This window comes from Pavona decussata, unplaced genomic scaffold (genome assembly GCF_977016875.1).
Source record: "Pavona decussata unplaced genomic scaffold, jaPavDecu1.1 SCAFFOLD_23, whole genome shotgun sequence".
In the NCBI taxonomy this organism is placed as follows: domain Eukaryota; kingdom Metazoa; phylum Cnidaria; class Anthozoa; order Scleractinia; family Agariciidae; genus Pavona; species Pavona decussata.
In genome coordinates, this window is record NW_028145446.1 from 312,374 (window position 1) to 331,106 (window position 18,733).

The 18,733-nt window shown below is 38.7% G+C and overlaps 2 protein-coding genes across 2 annotated transcripts; one reads left to right on the forward strand and one right to left on the reverse strand.

Moving 5' to 3' along the window:
* Positions 1 to 2,593: 2,593 nt before the first annotated feature.
* Positions 2,594 to 4,985, forward strand: LOC146485935 (uncharacterized). The gene is made up of 3 exons (XM_085102095.1): positions 2,594 to 2,606; positions 3,177 to 3,181; positions 3,804 to 4,985. The coding sequence occupies exons 1-3, from the start codon at positions 2,594 to 2,596 to the stop codon at positions 4,854 to 4,856; spliced, it is 1,071 nt and encodes a 356-aa protein (XP_084958221.1). The 3' UTR covers positions 4,857 to 4,985.
* Positions 4,986 to 8,358: 3,373 nt separating this feature from the next.
* LOC146485936 (peroxisomal membrane protein PEX13-like) lies at positions 8,359 to 18,375 on the reverse strand. Its single transcript, XM_085102508.1, has 5 exons — positions 18,052 to 18,375; positions 14,195 to 14,251; positions 11,829 to 12,395; positions 10,672 to 10,859; positions 8,359 to 9,652 (listed from the first exon to the last, which is right to left on the reverse strand). Exons 1-5 carry the CDS (start codon positions 18,296 to 18,298, stop codon positions 9,395 to 9,397), a joined length of 1,317 nt encoding a protein of 438 aa, XP_084958634.1. The 5' UTR covers positions 18,299 to 18,375; the 3' UTR covers positions 8,359 to 9,394.
* Positions 18,376 to 18,733: the final 358 nt, after the last annotated feature.

Consider the following 18,733-nt stretch of genomic DNA (forward strand, 5'->3'; position numbering starts at 1 on the left):
GTTCGTCTAACAACCTTCATGCCGTAATTTTCGGGCGCGCGCTCAGTTCAGTGCCTTTTGTCAAAACTGTCCGCCTTCCTAACGAGTTATTAGCTGACAAATCTGAAAATGAAATCTCAAAACTGTGATGCTGCATAAGGGGGAAATTAAGGGAGCGTAAAAATTTGGCTGACAGCGGCTAGCGCTCGAAACATCAGCCGTTCAGTCCAAAATCTATTTTTATTATATTATGGATACAATAATGTAGCTTCAACATTAGAGATCAGCTGAGTTGAAGGAAATGATTTTTTTATTAAATGGAATCTGCCAATTTGCACGACTGGCCAAACTGTCCTAAATCCTTTCAAAGATTTTAAACACTGAGCTTGCCATATACACTTGCCATTTGCGAACAAACAGGCAAACCATTTACAAATGACCGGCTTAACAAGCAGCACTAAAGCGTTGTGAGAAAACACGCGCCTCCATGTTGAGTGTCGGGGTCGATTGATTTTTTTTTTTTTTTTCTGATATGTAGAGGATATTACATTGTACGCGTTTGAGGCGGAACCCTGAACCGCTTGTCCATGGCAAAATAAGTCCTCACTGAATTAAAACCACTGAATTTTCTTTTGTTCGTGCTTCATTTATAATTTAAATTAACGTCGGAAGTTATGAGCGTGTTGCGACCGGTTTCGAGCACCAATATCTCATCTCAGAAATAGTGTAGAATACATATCGCTGTTCAAGTCACTTTCTTTTGATCAGCGCTAAGTCTTTCGCGATCCGTGCTAAGTCTAATTGGTAGATAACTCCCTAGAGTGAAAACTGAACGGTTTAAACGGGCTGTTGTGAATAGATGCCTTTTTAGATTTATTTTATTTTATTTTTTTAACTTAACTTGTAATCTGTAATTTGCTTGTTTCCTCACTAATTTATAAGTTCTTCATTGAACGTATTGGCACGTATGATGTGCCTAAATTTTTAAAAAGACCTCTGTGCGAGTAGACGCTACATAATTTAGCGTGGATCGCAAATCTAAAGAAAGTGACTTGAACAAATATCTGTGTTGATCGTGCAGAGTTGTTCAGGTTAAAAATACTAGGAACTAAATTTAAACGCCAGTACGTTATTGCTTAGATGCGATCGCGTCCAGTTTGCAAAACATTTTGAAACGGCCATCGTTATTTTCTCGAAAGACGATCAACCCCACGAAAGTGCCGTCCCGAGGCTTTTCAGACTTTTCGAATTTGCCTCGATTTCGCGTCCCTGGAATTGAGGCCTTAAAATACACTAAAGAACACCCGACCGTCGGAAGTGGAAAACTTATAGCGGAGAAATCCGGTTTCATGTAGAAAGCCAGGTTTTTGAGAAGGCAAAGAGTTTGAAAGCAAATGAAGATAAATTCCGTTGAATTGAGGCGATACGTTTCTCAGGATATTTGAAGCAATTCCTAGAAGTACAGTTGACTATTAAAATAAGCAAAAAAACAGAACGACGTTTCGGTGTCATCCTGGCACCATTATCAAATTTAATCTTATTAGAATTCCTAGAAGTCTACGGTAAAATACATTCGATTTTTTTGTTGTGTTTTTTGAAATGATACAATGTTGCAGTTATTGAGAGCTTTTGTGGAAAATGTAGAAAAGTCACGTTGTCTACTTGAGACTTTTTATTGGGGAATTGCTTTGTATAGCAACGCAAAAAGAACTTAAAAGTAAATTTACATGTTTCCAATACAAACCCAGCGCAGTGCTTTATAGAACCACATCACCACCTAAATCCTTTCAAATTCAGACACACGGTAGCAATAAACATCAACATCTCCTGCCAATTCAGTCGCAATAGAGGCTTTTAACGGCCGGTGGAGTATATTTCACGCCTTGAAAAAGTCATGGTTGATTTCACTCCGTGGACTAGGCTCACGTCGTGAAATATCAGTGAATATCAGTGAAGGCTTACAAAAAAACCCTGGTTGTAAAACTTAATATCTTCGTCGTCAGCAAAAATATTAACTTGCGCGCCAAACTTATCGGGTAAACCATTTATCCAGTAAAAAAAACAGTAATTAACTGTGTTTGCAAGGACCACCGTGACAAAATAAAAGGACCGGATCTTGTACTGAAGGATCTAATGAGCAAAAATATTGTAGAAAAAATAATCTAAAAAAGAACAAAGCTGCCACCTTCACGCTCAAGGAGGTAAATTTTCCAATATCTCGAAAGGCACAGCTTTTCTTCTTCGGGGTATGTTTGAGGCTGACCCTGTGGCAAGAAGTAGCCTGCGAACACAGACGTATTTCCAAGTGTCGCTTCTCTCTCTGTGTTCGCAGGTTATATGGCAAGAGACGTTACAATTTGAAACAGTTACAATTGTCAAACAAATTGCAGTATAGTTTTGTTTCTGGTTACCCAATTTAAGGACCCCACTCATTTTTACCCTCTCTCAGAAACCACAGCGTACAGAGGTGGGTGGGGAGAGAATCCTACTCACAGTGATGAGGGTGATTCTAATACCTTTTAACATTTAAAACTGAAATGATAACCAGTGAATAACACCATTAATTTCCTTTGTTGTTCTCACTAACAATAAAATAAAACATGCTAATGTGACAATGGCAGCTGCAGGTAATTCAAATTAAATCAAATAGGTCTATTTGCCGTAGAGGCATTTCGATAGTATCCTTTACAGTACCAAGCACTTGCTCTGAGTCTTTCATAGGGTCAGATGTCCTAAAATGTGTCTAAGAAGGATCAATTAAAATAGTTTAGGACAGAACCAACTAAAATTAGTAACTGACTTGAATACAAAGAACTAGAACCTTTCAATTCTAGGACAGTTTTCTTTCCGAGATGGGTACTATTTGAGCATAGAAACTGTTAAACACAGGGAGAAAATTCTCCATCTAGAAACAACATTTAAAACGAGTAAGAAGATCATGGCTCACAGAGAAGGAGACAAGCAGATGGGGATGGGATGGAAATAGCTGGGCAGGTGCCATACATGTAAAACACATTAAAAGACAACAACGACAATAAAACAGAAACAAATTAAAGCCAGGCTGTATCCTTCCTCTATCCTTCCTCTGTGGTGAATCCGGAAAAGCCACAAATGTATCCTTCCACCATGTAAACAGGCCATCAGGGGTGGTGATTTGAGGAGGTTATCAGTTCAGTTAGTTTGCTTTTAATCAATAGATTTGGTAAAGAAATTAGTGACCTGAAAAAAAAAATCGGTCGACAATTAGATCAATTGCGATATATCAGTAAAATTCTTACTCTTACTCGGCTATTATGAGGTTTAGGGGAATAAAACAATGGAAATTGCATTGATGTTCAGAGATGAATAATCAATTTATTTTGTTTTATATCCCTAAGCCTCGTAGCCAAGCTAGAATTTTAAAATATCGACATTGGTTTTTAAAAATTGTAACGTGTAAATTGGCCCATACGACGGAAACTACTAGTCGGGTCAATCATGATCGATACGTGTAAATTAGCTTATAGAACACTTGCGTTCATTGTCTAGCTTTTACTTGGAGACGCCAGTTATCTCCAGCTTTGTTGACCAATTTCTGTCCAAAAATTAAAGTTGCGGGTAGTTCAACAGTTGTCCGCAAATGCTTACCGGAATTTTGCTTAAGTGATTATGTTTCAAGTTTCAAGTTCAAGTTTCAAGTTTATTCAGTTTTTCAAACAGTTACTTACAATGAACACCGCCTGCAAATAGCGAGCTAATCTAGGTAGGCGGTATTAAGGACATACATACACGAATTACCGGCTAATTGAAGGCGTTAAAAAAGTGCTTCCTTTTATTTTTGAAAGGGTCTCTACTCCTGGAGCAGACGACAACAAGCAATCTCTTTCCTGAGATCTTTGGCTTGGACAACCCAAGATGGCTTCAACTTGACATTGAAGGTCAGTTCTCCTCTCCGCAATCAGACAAACCACGAGTGCTTACGAAATGAATTTTCGGACGTAGTACTGGTCATAGTGTACAACTTTCCTCACTACTCAAGTATTCCAGACCTCATTGCGCTCTACAAAAACGCATTTCCCACCATAATGTTTTGTGGATCGGAAAATGCTACTGGAGAACACACAGTAGAGGCTCTTGACATTCAGGATGGAATCTTTGGCTATTTGTGTATGTCACGTGCTATCCATAAACATCCGGGATACTCAGGGTATTTGCTAATCAGTGATGACGTAATCTTGAACTACTGGACTTTAGTTGGCTTGAATCGAAGTCAATTATGGGAAGGGCCCCAGGGGGAGGTACAGTTTCAAACGGTCAGTGAACCCGAAAATAAAGGATGGGCATGGTGGAACACCACGTTTGGAAAAGAAGCGTGCCAAAATTCGTTAAATGAAATCAAGAATTTTAGCATGTCGAATCCTAATGAACGGTTGCCAGAAAGGTTAAATAATCACACCGATAATCAAACACATCCACGAAGTATGGTATGGAATATGAAGAAGGCGATAGATATTTTGAAAAAGAACCAAAACGGTACATTGCACTGTATCAACTGGCACGCGGATGCGTTCTACATTCCTGGAAGATTTGCGGATGCATATACAAAACTCTCTGATATTTTCTACAAGCACAGGACGTTCCTGGAAATTGCTGTGCCATTGATTTTTCGGTTGATTGACTTTGAGAGGAATTTCGAGTATTTCGCTGGTGTGTACTTGGCGAGAGGGGAATCGTTGCAAAAAGAGGCAGAGCAAGTTTGGGAATTGTATGACGAGAAGCTAGCGTTTGTTCATCCGTTTAAGCTTAATACAAAATGTGATGCTACTGTGAATTTAATACTACTAAGGAGCTGGATCACTGTCTATAGTGACGGCCTGAGTAAATGTGAACGAAAGTAAAAAGGACTGAACAACCACTCCGCCATGTTGAATTAAACATGTCTGCCGCAGCCTCGCGACCAGGCCTCATGGCGCTATCGAGTGAGCAGAGTTTCATGTCGAGGGCTTGGGCCCGAACTCGACAGATTAGCTTCCCTCGAGAATGTTTAAGGGAGGAAGAGGGGACCCTGGGAACGAGGTTGATAAGCTTGGCTGGTGACGTCACATTCAACTTCGCACCAAAGAGGACTCGGGGCATGCGCAATGCTGGGGAGCTTCACACCCAAAACACATCAAAGACATCGAGGGTATTCAAAGAAGATCTGCTCTTCTCGTAAAATTTTGTTTTGGCAACTCTCCTAGCAAAAAAAAAAACTAATCAGAGCTCTGCCATCGTCGTCCAGGAAAACTCGGTGGAAACTATTTTGGGACATATTCACTGAGGGGCACCGTCTAACTGTTTGTTTCGGTATACGAGACCATTTGTTTAGAAAGCCTAAACCCCCTCAGATTTTCGGATTTAAATGTGATGAAATACTAGCGATATCTCTTCAACGTTTCTTAATATGGGAAAATGATACATTTATAAGGCAAGCGTAGGATTTTCGGAAACTCAACAATCGGGAGATAAAATGCCGTTAGCTAGAATTTTTTGCGAGTTGAATATTTAGTTTAAAAAATGCCATACAGATCGGACTGTTAGCTTGTTCAAATATCCCTTTTATAAGCCCCAAAATCACGGTATTTTAACAATTTGTTTACGTTTCCTCAGTCGGGTACCCTAGTTATTTAATTAGATTTAGTTATTTTCGTAATTTTGGTGACGATAAAGTTCCAATATCTTTAAAAATTAGACATCAAATTGAACAAGACATATACAGTCAACTTATTCACTGACAAATACACTGAACAAATCTTGACACTTAGTTTGAATCGGGGACACTCCATGAGAATAGTTAAGAAAAATGCTTCACATGTTGTTTTCCGTTTTGTAAGCTGTTTTTTGGGCCCTCAAAAATAATATTTTTGTACCTTAGCATAGTTGGATCTGTTCTGATTCTTTCAAGCTGAATTTTTAAGTTGCAAACAATTTTTAGGGACCAAAGCCTTATCCCCGGAATGAACGAGCTTCTGTTGTGCTTGCCCACATCCTAGCTTGCCTTATTTTGCGCTCGGCTTGGTAACATCAGTTCTGTCCTTTCGGAAACAAAAGCAGTTGATTCTCCTATGACACTAAAGTTTTATGTGACAAAACACCGAATATATCGCGAGGTTTTCTTCACTCGAATTTCTGAGGCGTTTTGGACTTGCGAACAGATATTCACCATAATAATCCCCAGTATCAAAAGAACAAATTCTCCTATCTTGTCCCCATACTTTTCTTATAAAAGTGCAGAGGAGAAGTTATTAAAACATCAATAAAATTCACCATGGGTGCATGATCATAACCTTTTTTCTCGTCACCTCAGGGTTTGAATAAGCATTGATATTACAAGGAGAAATTTTATGCTGATCACTGTTAGAGCTTAAAGGTTAAGGAAATGGTCTCAGCTGCTGAGCTTTCAAAACAAGAAATTTCGTTTTCTCGGTACAGTTTATTTTAAGCTGTGTTGGAGTTGTCACGTAGATTTGGTGTTATCTCAAAACTCCCAAAACGTTTTCGCATTAACAGAAAACTAAAAATGATCGTCCAGTTTTGCTATAAATTACTCACAGTGTACTAAAACTGCCCCATTGTCTCTTGGCCACTATTCAAATTTATCATTCAATTAAAATTATAAGAATAATTATAGTACGAATTAACTCCAAATACAATTTTAATATTAGAGCAGTCTCTATAACAAAAAATTGTTACTCGAAAATTTGGCAATAAAATTGATACAAGTGTCAAGTAGTAGGTATATTACAATTAAAACACCCATCCTCGTTCAGAACACTCAGATCTGTATTCCTTATCAGTAACTGATCCAGTCTTTCAGCTAAGTGGGATGCCCGTTTGAGTGACATAGCCGACGCTTTTTCGTACGGACCACGTGACTCGAAACGGATTGACCGAGATGAAAGACAGAGATAGTCAACTAGTCAAGGGCTTACGGGCCTCGCCTCTTTGGGAGACAAGTGGTGACACCGCTAAACGACATCTGTTTACTACTAAGGCTAGTATTTATTTAGTAAACGGGCTATAACTTATGATAATAATTTATGAGGTAGAAGACAGTAAGCCCGATCAACACTCCACAACATTATTAATAGCATAAGCAGTGGCGGATCTATTGGGGGGGGGGGGATCCTTTATTTCTTAGACCCACGAAAGCGACGTCTGAGTAATAACCGCGGAAATACCGTACTGATGATGTAATTACTTCCTTGATCAGGTCCCGGTTGTTCAAAGAGTAGATAACTTTATCCAGTGGATTAGATATACTCCAACCAATACACTTTATCCGCTAGATAGTAGTTTATCCACCTGCACTGGATAAAGTTACCCGCTCTTTGAACAACTGGGGCCTGGGCAGGGTTGTAATTCGGGTTGGTTGAAACAAAATTCCCACATGGCGCACGTGTATAACGACCGTTTGTGGTAAGGGAATCGGCAAATCGGCCATGGTTTTCTGTTACGTCTCGTCCAAGGATGAGCTGTGGGAAACATGGAATTCGAGCGGTGTTGCCACGGGCAAAAAGCTACTTTAAACGACACGATAATGTTTCCCGAAAGTTTACAGTCCACAGATGGAACGACCAAGCGAGTGACATTTCCGTACATTACGATAACTCGTTCATTGCGCATGCACGCATTCACGAGTTAAAAATGAGGGAAATTCTTTTAGTAAGAGAGCAGTCACTGGGCGACGTTTGATGTGGAGTGAGACTGGGTCGAGAGCGTCCAAACATTGGACGCAAAATGAATATCAATGGTTGATGCAGAAAAGTAGTTGGTACAAGAGAACGGTACAAGATTTCTACCTTTTTTTCTTTTTTTTTTTTTTTTTTTTCTGTAAAATCAATATTTGGAATTCACTTCTTCGGAAATGAAATTGACCACAAATCTTGAAGCTTTTGCGTCTGCCAGAAGGTTCTAAAGCAAATGATGTTAGTGAGTCACATAGCTTGTTTACCATTTGCTTCATCTACGAAGAAGTGAATCCCATTACAACGTGTTCGACACGGATGTGAGAATTAACTTTGCTGCTAACATTTCTTGTTGATTTTGAAGCAGTGTGTGGGAAAGAACGGGCATTGTGAATGAAAGACTTTTTCCAAATGAAAGCAAGCTTCTTCTAAATGCGCAGCTCTACATGCTAGAAGGGAACAAGAAAAACGTTCTCTGCTAACAAGCTTTGGCAGCTTGTGGCATAAATTTCAGAGTATAGATGCATGAATCATTCTTAGGTCTTTCACTTCCATGGGAAATGTCGTATTTTTGTAAAACGGCAACTGTGAACCCCTAGACCAACTGTAATACACAAATTAAAAGGTTTTATCTGGGACATTGTATAAATCATTCCAGCTAAGACAAAGGAAGTAACAGAAGAGAATGAAAAGTGTTAAAAACGAGAAAATATAAACTTTAAAACACATCTCACTTCTCGTATACACTGGGTATACCCCTAAACTATCGCTTAATTTGCAGATCTCAGCACATAGTTTCTTGTCAAATGGTGACTTGGTCTTAAAAGTGTAAGAGGAAAAAGTTACAAAAAATGGAGGGGTGGTTAATCATGTCTTATGTAGGAGAGGGGTAAGATTTTATGCTCCCATTGTGCAGATCTCTCCAAGATCTGTTTGGTGTCCAAATTTGATACAAATTGACCCAATATTGGGCACGTAATGACTTTTGGCACTCTTGGGAGTGAGATCATGAGAGGGTTAAGAACGATGCCTCCTTTTACTACTGCGCATGCGTTCTGCGCATGTCGGAATGGTCCAAGAAACTCCAACTTGTGAAGGGGAGGTGCCTACTAATTCAAAAGTATTTTGTACGGTTTGACTATGCGGGAAAAGGAGATATTACCAAACGCCATCAAAAGAAAAAATGAAAATTGGGTTTAACCACGTATTTTTCAAAGATAATCAAGATTCGATTAGGAAAAAAATGCTATACATTGTTATGTTATCAAAGGTTTTTAGAATTATTGTTGCTTAATTATCTCTGAAAAATACGTGGTTCCCTCCCTCCAGCAAGTTTTCTTTTGTCATTTCAGTTGCCCTTGCTAAGATCCGGTTTTCCTGTATAGTCAAAAACCACGCAAAAATACTTCTGTGTTAGGAGGCACCGTCCTTATATTATTTCATTCTGAACTTTTTATCTAATTTATTAAAAGTCAAGACATATATGCCCATTTCATACTCAACAAGAATTACCAGAGTTCAAAAACTCGCTTTGCCACTTTGCCACTTCTGGCTTATTACAACTTGCAAGTAATCAGGTGAATCAACTGCCCTTTCAGAGCAATCCCTTCATCACAGCAAACGTAGGCCTCTACAAGGCTTAGAACTGCACCAATGACTTATCCCTCAATCACACAATACCATCTACAGTACAAACATCTTATATAGAGCTATGTTTGCCCTTCATTAAAACTTTGCAAATCAGCGTCCGAAAGTTCATCATCCACAAGAGTTCTTTCATTTAAAGATTCCTCAGGGAGCAAGTCCTGTGCTGAAAGCAAACCATTCCCATCTGTTTTTTCTGCTATCCTCTCGAATTCCTGATCCACATTGACTTCAGAGGCACTGCTCTGATCTGTTGGTGTTGCTGATGCTTCACTGCCTTCCTGTTGTGTATCTTTCTTTTTTCCAAGACTGCGTCCCAAAATCTGTTTGGAAGAAAGGGAAGCAAAATAAAACATATTAAGTGTCTGTTATCAAAAATCAAAAATAATTTTGCCCTTGCCCCAAAGGCTGTCACATCATAAACCAATACCAAAGCACTGTTCCCATATCTGAACCATGACATAATACACCAGGGTTGGAATCTTACTGCACCTTTCAGTAACATGCAGACTATAAAGTTCAAGATTCAACCAACTGTTATGCTTTTCACAGCTGTAAATCACTTCAGCAGGACCTCTTAGAAAACAAGAACGTTGGGCTTAAAAGGTCACATTCGTGCACTGTGATTGGAGGATTTCAATCCACTTTGTTGGTTTCTGTATTTTTGTGGTCAGCCGGTTGGTTGTTGTCATAATTATGATTGACGGCAGTAAACATGCAAATTGTTACTTGTGTTTGAAGTTCAAAGACTGTATGTTATTGAAAGGCACAATAATTGAAAGGATTTGCCATCTGGGTGAGAGATCTATGATTTGCACCTACTCATCACTTTACAGTATATCGGTGAGCTGGTAAGCAATAATTAATAATAATAATAATAATAATAATAACTACTTATATAGCGCTTATCCAGTTCTGTTCTAAGCGCTTTACAAAGTAAAAATCATATTTGTTTAAAATAATTCGAAAAAAGATGAGTCTTAAGTTTACGTTTAAAAACATTTAAATTGTCGCAATTACGGATGTCGATAGGTAGTTTGTTCCAGAGTTCTGGGGCCGAAACAGCGAAAGCTCTGGAGCCATACGACTTTAGATTATGGTTCACATGACATAGGCGAAATGCGTCAGACGACGATCGGAGCGTTCTTGAAGTTGTATAGTGGCGTATCAGGTCTTGTATGTAGATGGGGGACTGTTGGTGAAGAGCTTTGTGGGTGAGCAGAATTATTTTGAATTTGATTCGCTCGGAAACTGGAAGCCAGTGGAGTTCAAATAAAATAGATTAAAATAAAATAAATTAACAACCCCTAACCTCCCTTTCTCTCAGACTCACACTACTAACCTTAACATAATTAGCAGGAACAATCCCCTCAGTGCTGCCATCAACTGTACCCAGGAGCCATCCTCTGATACGAGGCTGCTTCCCCTTGGGAGCAAGTCGGAGGATGCTGCCAGCACGAAATGATAACTCTTCCTCTCCTTCACCATCAAAATCATACTCTGCTCTTGCAATGACATGCTCCCCTTCTCCTGAAAAAAAGGAAACAAAGTTCTGAGTATCAACATGTATCTTCTCCACACTGTTATCCATTAATTTCTTATGGAAATGGTTGGGAGAATTTGTTGAAAAATCAAGACATTTCACCTTTGGTGATCATTATCCTTATTCTCACGACCTGAATATTTGATCAAGCAGCAACATTGTAAGGAGAAACAAGATGTTGATCTCTGTTGGAGCTTAGATAGTTCGTACTTATGTCAGACATTTGGTCCAGCCCTGTATCGCCACTGCCTTACAATAACTATTATTCCTTTCAATGTGTAGTAAACAGTCAACTCCTTTGCTTTGTTATCCACAGTAAAGTCTGTAATATTGTGTGGGGAGGGGGGTATTTTACACAAACCTCTTTGCAAGGTTCCTTTCAATAACAATGTTGCGTAAGAAGGGCGTACATGAAAATTCGGCTTTTAGAATCCAAACTTCTCAAAAAAAACACTCTACTTTGGCCTACAGACTTGTTATCACTTAGAAGTTCCCAAGAAGGAAAAAAAATCATTACCTCAGTTGGGTCAGTTTTTAGGTGAAACTTGTAAACCTATTGCACAAATTTGAACCCTTAAATCACAACGTAAATATGGAATTATGTTTCTGACACAATAACCAGTCTGTACGCCAAATTAGAGCAAATTTAGAGAAACCCAGATTTTAATGCCAAATCCTCACTCTTGCCCTCCCTCCAGCAGGCTCTTCAATATTGTTTTGTAATCCGTTGTGGTTGTTTTTAATTACAATCTTATTTCCAGATTATGCTGGGTTGCAACAACTCCTAGTTTCAGACTCTTCCTTTCCTTTTTTGTTTTCCTTCTTTCAATGTTCCTACTGACACAACCACCAAACCCCAAATTTTGAAACTGCAACAATGGTACATGGAGAAAAAAAGGATGGCCTTGGTAAAAAATAATAGGAACAGATGTGTTGACAGCAAAAAAAATAAGTACCTGTTTTCCAGTCTTTAAGATTGCTCTCATCATTAATAAGGGACTGCAACAATTTCCATATGATAAGGGGTGTACCAAGTACAACTCCAAAAAACAACAAAATTGGCCATGATATTGGCTTCTTAGAATCACCTCCTCCACGGCTGCTCGACGGAACAACAGCTGCTGCTTTGTCCCACAACTCTTCTTCCAATCCTTGGTTTTGTGCAAAACCCAACAAAGCACGAATCTTTCTGAAGATATATCGAATGGCCTTGAACAAGGTGAATGCACCAAGCACACTAACTAGATGAGCGCGAAGTCGACTTAAATGGTCCGCCATGCTCAAAACTGCCATAAATGTATTACGCATGGCAAAGTGTGTTGATTCCAACATCATGGCAACAGATCCAAATGCTTGAACAATTGATTCAATGGACTGAAATGCTGCCCGGCTGTTTTCTTCTGCCTGTCCCACAAAAGAGCTAGCTCCTGATTGGTTCAATGGGCTGCCGAAACGGTTCATACCAAATCCATAATTGCCATAACCACCATACCCTCCATATCCACTTCCGTACATACCATAACCTGGATGCGAAGAATTCAAATGAGTCAGTGTAATAACGAATCTCGCACAAATAAAAATACAGTGGTAGCTCTCTTGACAGACGTTCTCGTAAGCAAACAGCTCTACTTACAACTGCCTTCGCAAAACCCTGTTTGAACTCCCATACAAACTCTGTATTTACACATTCCCATAACCGACCGTAGACACTTTCAGGGGTTACAAATTAGACTTTTCCTTCTTTTTTTTTAAGCTCCAGTAAACGGACACTTGAAAGGACGAATCTTACTTTAATCAATCAACCTTACATCGCTGTTCATCAATGATTTTACAGTGCATTAATTACAGTTACCGACATCATTGCAGCATTGCATAAGGCAATAAAACAAAGAAAATCATTAAATAATTATGGTGGTATTTTTTTTTTTGCATTGCAAATGTTTATTGTCAGCTGGGCAAGCTCTTGTAGGCGGCCATCTATCCCTTGCACCAAAAGTGGCAGCTTACAAGAACCATTCTCGTACATGTAAGCAGCCAGCTCCAGTTACGGACATCTTTTTCGTATACCAAGGGTGTCCGCTTACAAGAGCTTCCACTGTACAATAAAGATCTATAAAACTCTAATGAGCCCCACCGCCCTAACCCCTTGGAAGTCACATTTGTCAGTACTCTGACTCTCTATATAAAACTCCTAAATGACCTCAGTGCCTGATCTGATCAGAAGGGAAAAGATTGTAAATTTGATTCCTAATCAAGGGTTCGGTTCATGGGGCTTTTGTCTTTGTCCATGACATGTTGAAGACTACGGCTGTACATTTTACTTAAGTTTTGCTCAATTTGTTTTGAAACTTGGTCTTTATTTTCACTTGAAAAAATGTAATTTTATCCCACCCCCTACTTATGGAAAATACATTGTAAACATGCTCCCCTCCTCAACAGCCATCCTTGGATCAGGCCCATAATCTACAGTATCAATAAACTGCGACTGGTTTGTCGATGACAGACTATTAGCTCTATCATCTAACAAATATTTTGCTTGTCTGTGATTGGTCAAAATGCATCACATGACCAATATGCTTCACATAAAGCTTGGACATGTATGAGGATATTGCCCATGTGATCTCACTAAGACTAGAATCACTTCAGTCCAATAAAAGACATTTTTCAAAACCTTCAAGATAGAAGAGCATTTTGCCGTAGCAACAGGCAAAGACATTGACCAATATTTACTTTTTGAAAAACAGTGCCAGAAAACGCTAAGAAGTCAACATTCCACTTGTAAAATGATCATTGGAAACATTCTACATGAAAATGTGTTTTAAATATTCAAAATCACTAGTTTCTTCTAAGGCCATTCTTCTCTCAAGTAATTTCAATAACCCATACTCGTATTCCCCTGCCGAAGCCTTGTGTGCAAGGTAGTTCCAGTTTATTACCAAGAATACAAATACCATCTACTGTGAAGGCAACGTGGCAGAGCAGTTAGGACCCCAGACATGAAATCCAGAGCTCCCACATTCAAATGCCACTCCGACCGCTAGCTGGAGTTGTTTCCTGGTAGACCCGAGTTCAACTCCTCAGCCACACTTGAAAAAAGCCAGCTGGTGTGTCTCCTGCAGTTGGGATATTCAACTATGTTACGTTCAATTTTAATTTTATGTCTGTGAAGTTTAATGCTCAGCCCCACTTACACCTTATGCTATAAATACTGCTGAGGGTAAATAAAGGTTATATATATATTTTTTATATATTTTTGCCAGGGTGAAAGTCCCCTCAACTGAGCTAAACATTTGCCATGTAATCAGGCGCTAACAGTACTTACCTCCCAATCCTCCGCCATACATGCCACTATAACCCCCATACATACTGCCTCCATATCCTGAAATGGAATTAAATCCAATTGTAAAATTTATTAATTATTCATCAAAGTTATGAGCAATCAATAGGTAGAATTTAAGTCACATGCACACCTCTACAAATCAATGAATTATTAAACAGTAGAATTAACTTTTGATACAAACTCCTAATCAGCTTATTAGTAATCATTAACTTTTGATGCAGATCTCTACTGATTAAAATGCAAAACACAATACATTCAATTTATTGTATCATTTCACAAGTACGATAAAATATTCGCGTCTCAATCTGTATGGGCTTTACAATGGCTCGCCTTTGGCTCGCCATTGTAAACGCCCATACAGATTGGACAAAGAGGACGCGAATATTTTATGTAGTACTAATAAACATTATTTTAAAGTGTGTATAACAAAATTTGTTTATTTGCTTGATCAAATGTTACGTGTATTGTAATGTTGTTTTCATATGAAAATAAAAAAATTCCTCATCACTTTTTCTTCCCCACGTTTGAAGTGTATTAAAGTGGGAAATTTCACTTCCAGTTGGGGACAAATTTTTTTATTTATTATTTAAACAATATTTGAACACAACATTTGCCCTAAGAGCAACTAAGTGCTCATCAAGAGAGCTTAGGTCAGATCAACTAACCCGCATAAACACAGGGCAGAGACAGACTAATTTACAGGGCTAACACAAGTGCAAGTTAAAAAAAGAAAACTAGAAAGCTAAACTAAGAAAAACGAGATGAATGGGAAATAAATGACTGAACTTGCTCAAATAAATGAACATTAGACTGAAATTGCAAATCTGGAGAACCAAACAGAAAACATTCAATCTTCTACACAAGATGGGAGACTGGGGATAGTTGGTGCTTTAGTCTCACAGTTTCTCGATTCCTCAGTTTTTTCATTCTGAGTATTCAACAATCCCATTCATATTTTTAATACACACAGTTTTCTTCCTCTGCACATGAAAAACAAGTGAGAAATTACAAGACTAGCGTTCATGTATTGACATAAACATTTCTGAAATTTTGTCTGTTTTATGACCAATGAGATGCTCGATCAAACTGCAGGACCACACGAAAAAAACACAGAAACAATTAACATTACAGTTCAGATGTTATCTAATCTTGTATCTGATTGGTTCTCTTTTGCAACAAACTAAACATTCCAGAAATTATTCTAGTGTTCACAGTTTTTGCAGTCGCACTTTAAGACGCTCACTGTACAGTCTGCAGAAACCATCAATAACTCAACTATCCTTTTTTTAGTTCGAGATGACAAGACCTTTTCAGTATCTTGTAGAGAAATTCATATGACATCAATGTGTTTACACTTGTCACTTAAACATATTTTTAATTCTTTAAAAATTTCAGTTGAGCATTAATACTCTGAACTCTCACTGTCTGTTTAACTGAATAGAAAACACTTATTAATTTGGCACAAAGGTGCTCACAGCCACTACAAAAAGAGGTGACCACTTAACAGTGTTTATTTTTAGGACTCTGAGAACTGCCCACTGAACAGTAGGTGGCTACTGATAGACGTTTGACTGTAGAAGGCATGAACCTGAGTACAGTCGAACCTGTTTTAAGCGGCCCTGTATTAAGCGGTCACCATCTATTAAGCGATCAGTTGTCAAAGTCCCGAAAATTACTTCCCTTAATTACTGTAATTTTGACCTCTATTAAGCGGTCACCTCTATTAAGCGGTCGCGGTCACCCTTTGCTAAGTCTCAACGAGCTGTATCTATTGTCTTGACCTGTATTAAACGGCCACTTTGTAAAAGGAAACCACTCAAATACTACAGTAGTTCATACAAGTACAAATAGCACACCAGGTAATTGATTTCCTTGCTTATTTTCACAAATCATTAAATCGCCGAATACATTACTCAAACATTACTGTTTATGCCTTGAGGTCAAAAGTCTTGTTATCATTGCGGATCGAATTCTTCTTTCATTGATTTCTGTTTAAGCCAGTTGCACGAGAAGTCATCCCAGTTTAACGGACACCAGGAACTTTCTCTGGCGTTAAACAAAGTGAATGACATACTTAGCGATATTAAACTAAGGAAACCTAAACAACAGACATTAATATCTAATTATTTTTCTTCTTAGGACTAATAGGTTTAAAAGACAAGACTCAAAAGATTAGAAGTATGTCTTTTTCTAACGACCGCCTGTAATATCGGCGGCATCAACTTGACGTTACTGTTTTGTTACTCCCTTTCTATGTTCTATTTTTCTCAAACCATGTTATTGTTGCAGTTACTTTTAACCGAGTAAGTGATTTTTGAGCGCTTTTATGCATAAGCTGTTTCCTACGTAATATAAAATGGCATTTTCACCGTGTTCTGACCTGTATTGTGTACAACCTGTGTTAAGAGGTTAACCTGCGTTAAGCGGTCAACCTGTATTAAGCAGTCACTTAGCCATTCCCCAAGGGTGACCGCTTAATACAGGTTCGACTGTATTTTCCACATTGCAACTGCAAAGACCAGCCTGGAAATATTTTTATTTTGTTTTTTATTGTTGCTCTTGTTGCTTGTTGTTGTTTTTTTTTTTTTCCTTTTTGGTCCACAGACTTCTATCATGACCACAAAACTTCCAAAAAAATAACATCGTCCAGACGAATCTTATAAAAACATGGTAACATGGCATAAAAGTATAAGGGACCGGTCCTTATTTATGTAGATTGGGGGGGGGAGGGAAAGAAGAAGGGGGGGGGGGGGTCAAGGCTGTTTTAGCTTGGCTAGAGGGGGGGCTAATTTTTTTAAACAATTAATAGGGGGGTCATCATTTTTTAGGTTTTGCAAGGGGTCTTGTCTGTGCTTTTGCAAATGGGATTACTTTTACGAAATAAATTAATTTCAAAGATCCAGGTGGTGAAGATGGACAGCTCAGTGAGAAGAATATTGTCATAAACTTCATTGCTTTGATATTTCACACTTTAATACAAGACAAATCCAGATCAGCCTGTTTCAGTGTTTGATTTTGGCTGCATTTAATATCAAAATTAACAAAATATTTGTAAAGATGTTTTGTAGTGTTTTGTAGAGTTTGACTCTTACGAGTATGTCTTTTAAAGATTTTCCTCTCTTGTAGGATATAATAATTATTGGTGTTTCCCGATAAATTTCCTTCAGCAAAGGTTGATTCGCGATTAAATGCCATTTACTCATTAAGATGTTCTTTTAAGTTTGGCGCGGATGGATTGTATTGTGTGACAAAGTGCAATATGTTTCTGATGAAGTGCCGACTTCCTGTCTGTAAATTGAACTCCTGCGAGGACTTTATTGACCAGAAGATCTGGTTAGCCTCGTACACGCAAACATGATTTAAAATCTGTTATATTTTCTTCAAAAAGAGTTTTTGAAGAATTGGTTCTTAAAAGTCTAAGGGCCTCGCCCTGATAGAACCTTTCCTGATGCTTGGGGGGGGGGGGGTCGTCAATGAAATATTGAATTAAGAGGGGGGGCTACTTGCCATTTTTAGACCTGAGGAGGGAGGGCCTGGCAAAAATTTTCATCTATCAAAATATTCCCCCCCCCCCCCCCACCCCTCTACATAAATAATGACCGGTCCCTAAATGATTAATAAAAATAATATTATCTACACTGAACCAAATTTTCTTGCATGGTAAATGCCTTTTTCAGACACTGTGTGAACTTTTGACTTCAGGTCTTTCTCACAATGCAGTTATACGCACAAAACGATACAATATTGACGTGTCGCAATATTAGTAATATTTTAAAATGTTTAATATTATGATCTTGTAAATATTGTGCGTATAAAACTATATCAGACAACTACCATACCATATCTCGATCCTCCATACATCATTCCACCATTCGATCTCTGTGTTTGAGGTCTTGGAGGCAAAGGAGGCGCTTTAGAGCCAGGTTTGGAGTCAGAAGCTGTAGCATCCATTTCACTTGAGTCGCGAAGAGCATTCGATCTGGGACCACCAGCCACTAATGGACGCCGAGATGGCGAATCAAACGATAGCCTACTGGACCTTGCATTTATTCCTACTCCTTCCCATGGTTTTGGTGGGGCAGACATCCCCTAATCTTTGACTTTTTACCCTAAAACTACTGCGCTTTGCAATGTCATCTTTGATTCTTTCCAAGATGGCGTCGTTGTAGACTAGAGCCCAGTCTCGAGATAAACACTGAAGGTCAAAGTCCAGGCTGCATCCGGATTTTGATCCGAGACCACTCGGATCATGGTGTATCAAAGGACCCGCCGAATCCACTCTGGGTAAGGATTCGTCGGTTCCTTTGATGCACCATGATCCGAGTGATCTTGGATCAAAAATTCGGATTCGGATTTTCCCAAAGAAACGCATCCTAAGAACCTCTTTACCGTATTTTTTCGATTAACCGCCCTGGCATTAGCCGGGTTATTTAATTTTAGGCCCGTGAGGGGGGGCGCTTATTATTTTCCCAACATTTTCAGCAAGCGAGAACATTTTTAGAGAAAAACAAAACAAGGGAT

Excerpts from the sequence above, each read along its gene's own strand:
- LOC146485936 (XM_085102508.1), bottom strand. The coding sequence starts at position 18,298 with ATGTCTGCCCCACCAAAACCATGGGAAGGAGTAGGAATAAATGCAAGG. Across the intron at positions 12,396-14,194 it reads GTATGGCGGAGGATTGGGAG|GTTATGGTATGTACGGAAGT; the intron begins GTAAGTACTGTT and ends CTTCGCATCCAG. Across the intron at positions 9,653-10,671 it reads TTCCTGCTAATTATGTTAAG|ATTTTGGGACGCAGTCTTGG; the intron begins GTTAGTAGTGTG and ends TCTTCCAAACAG.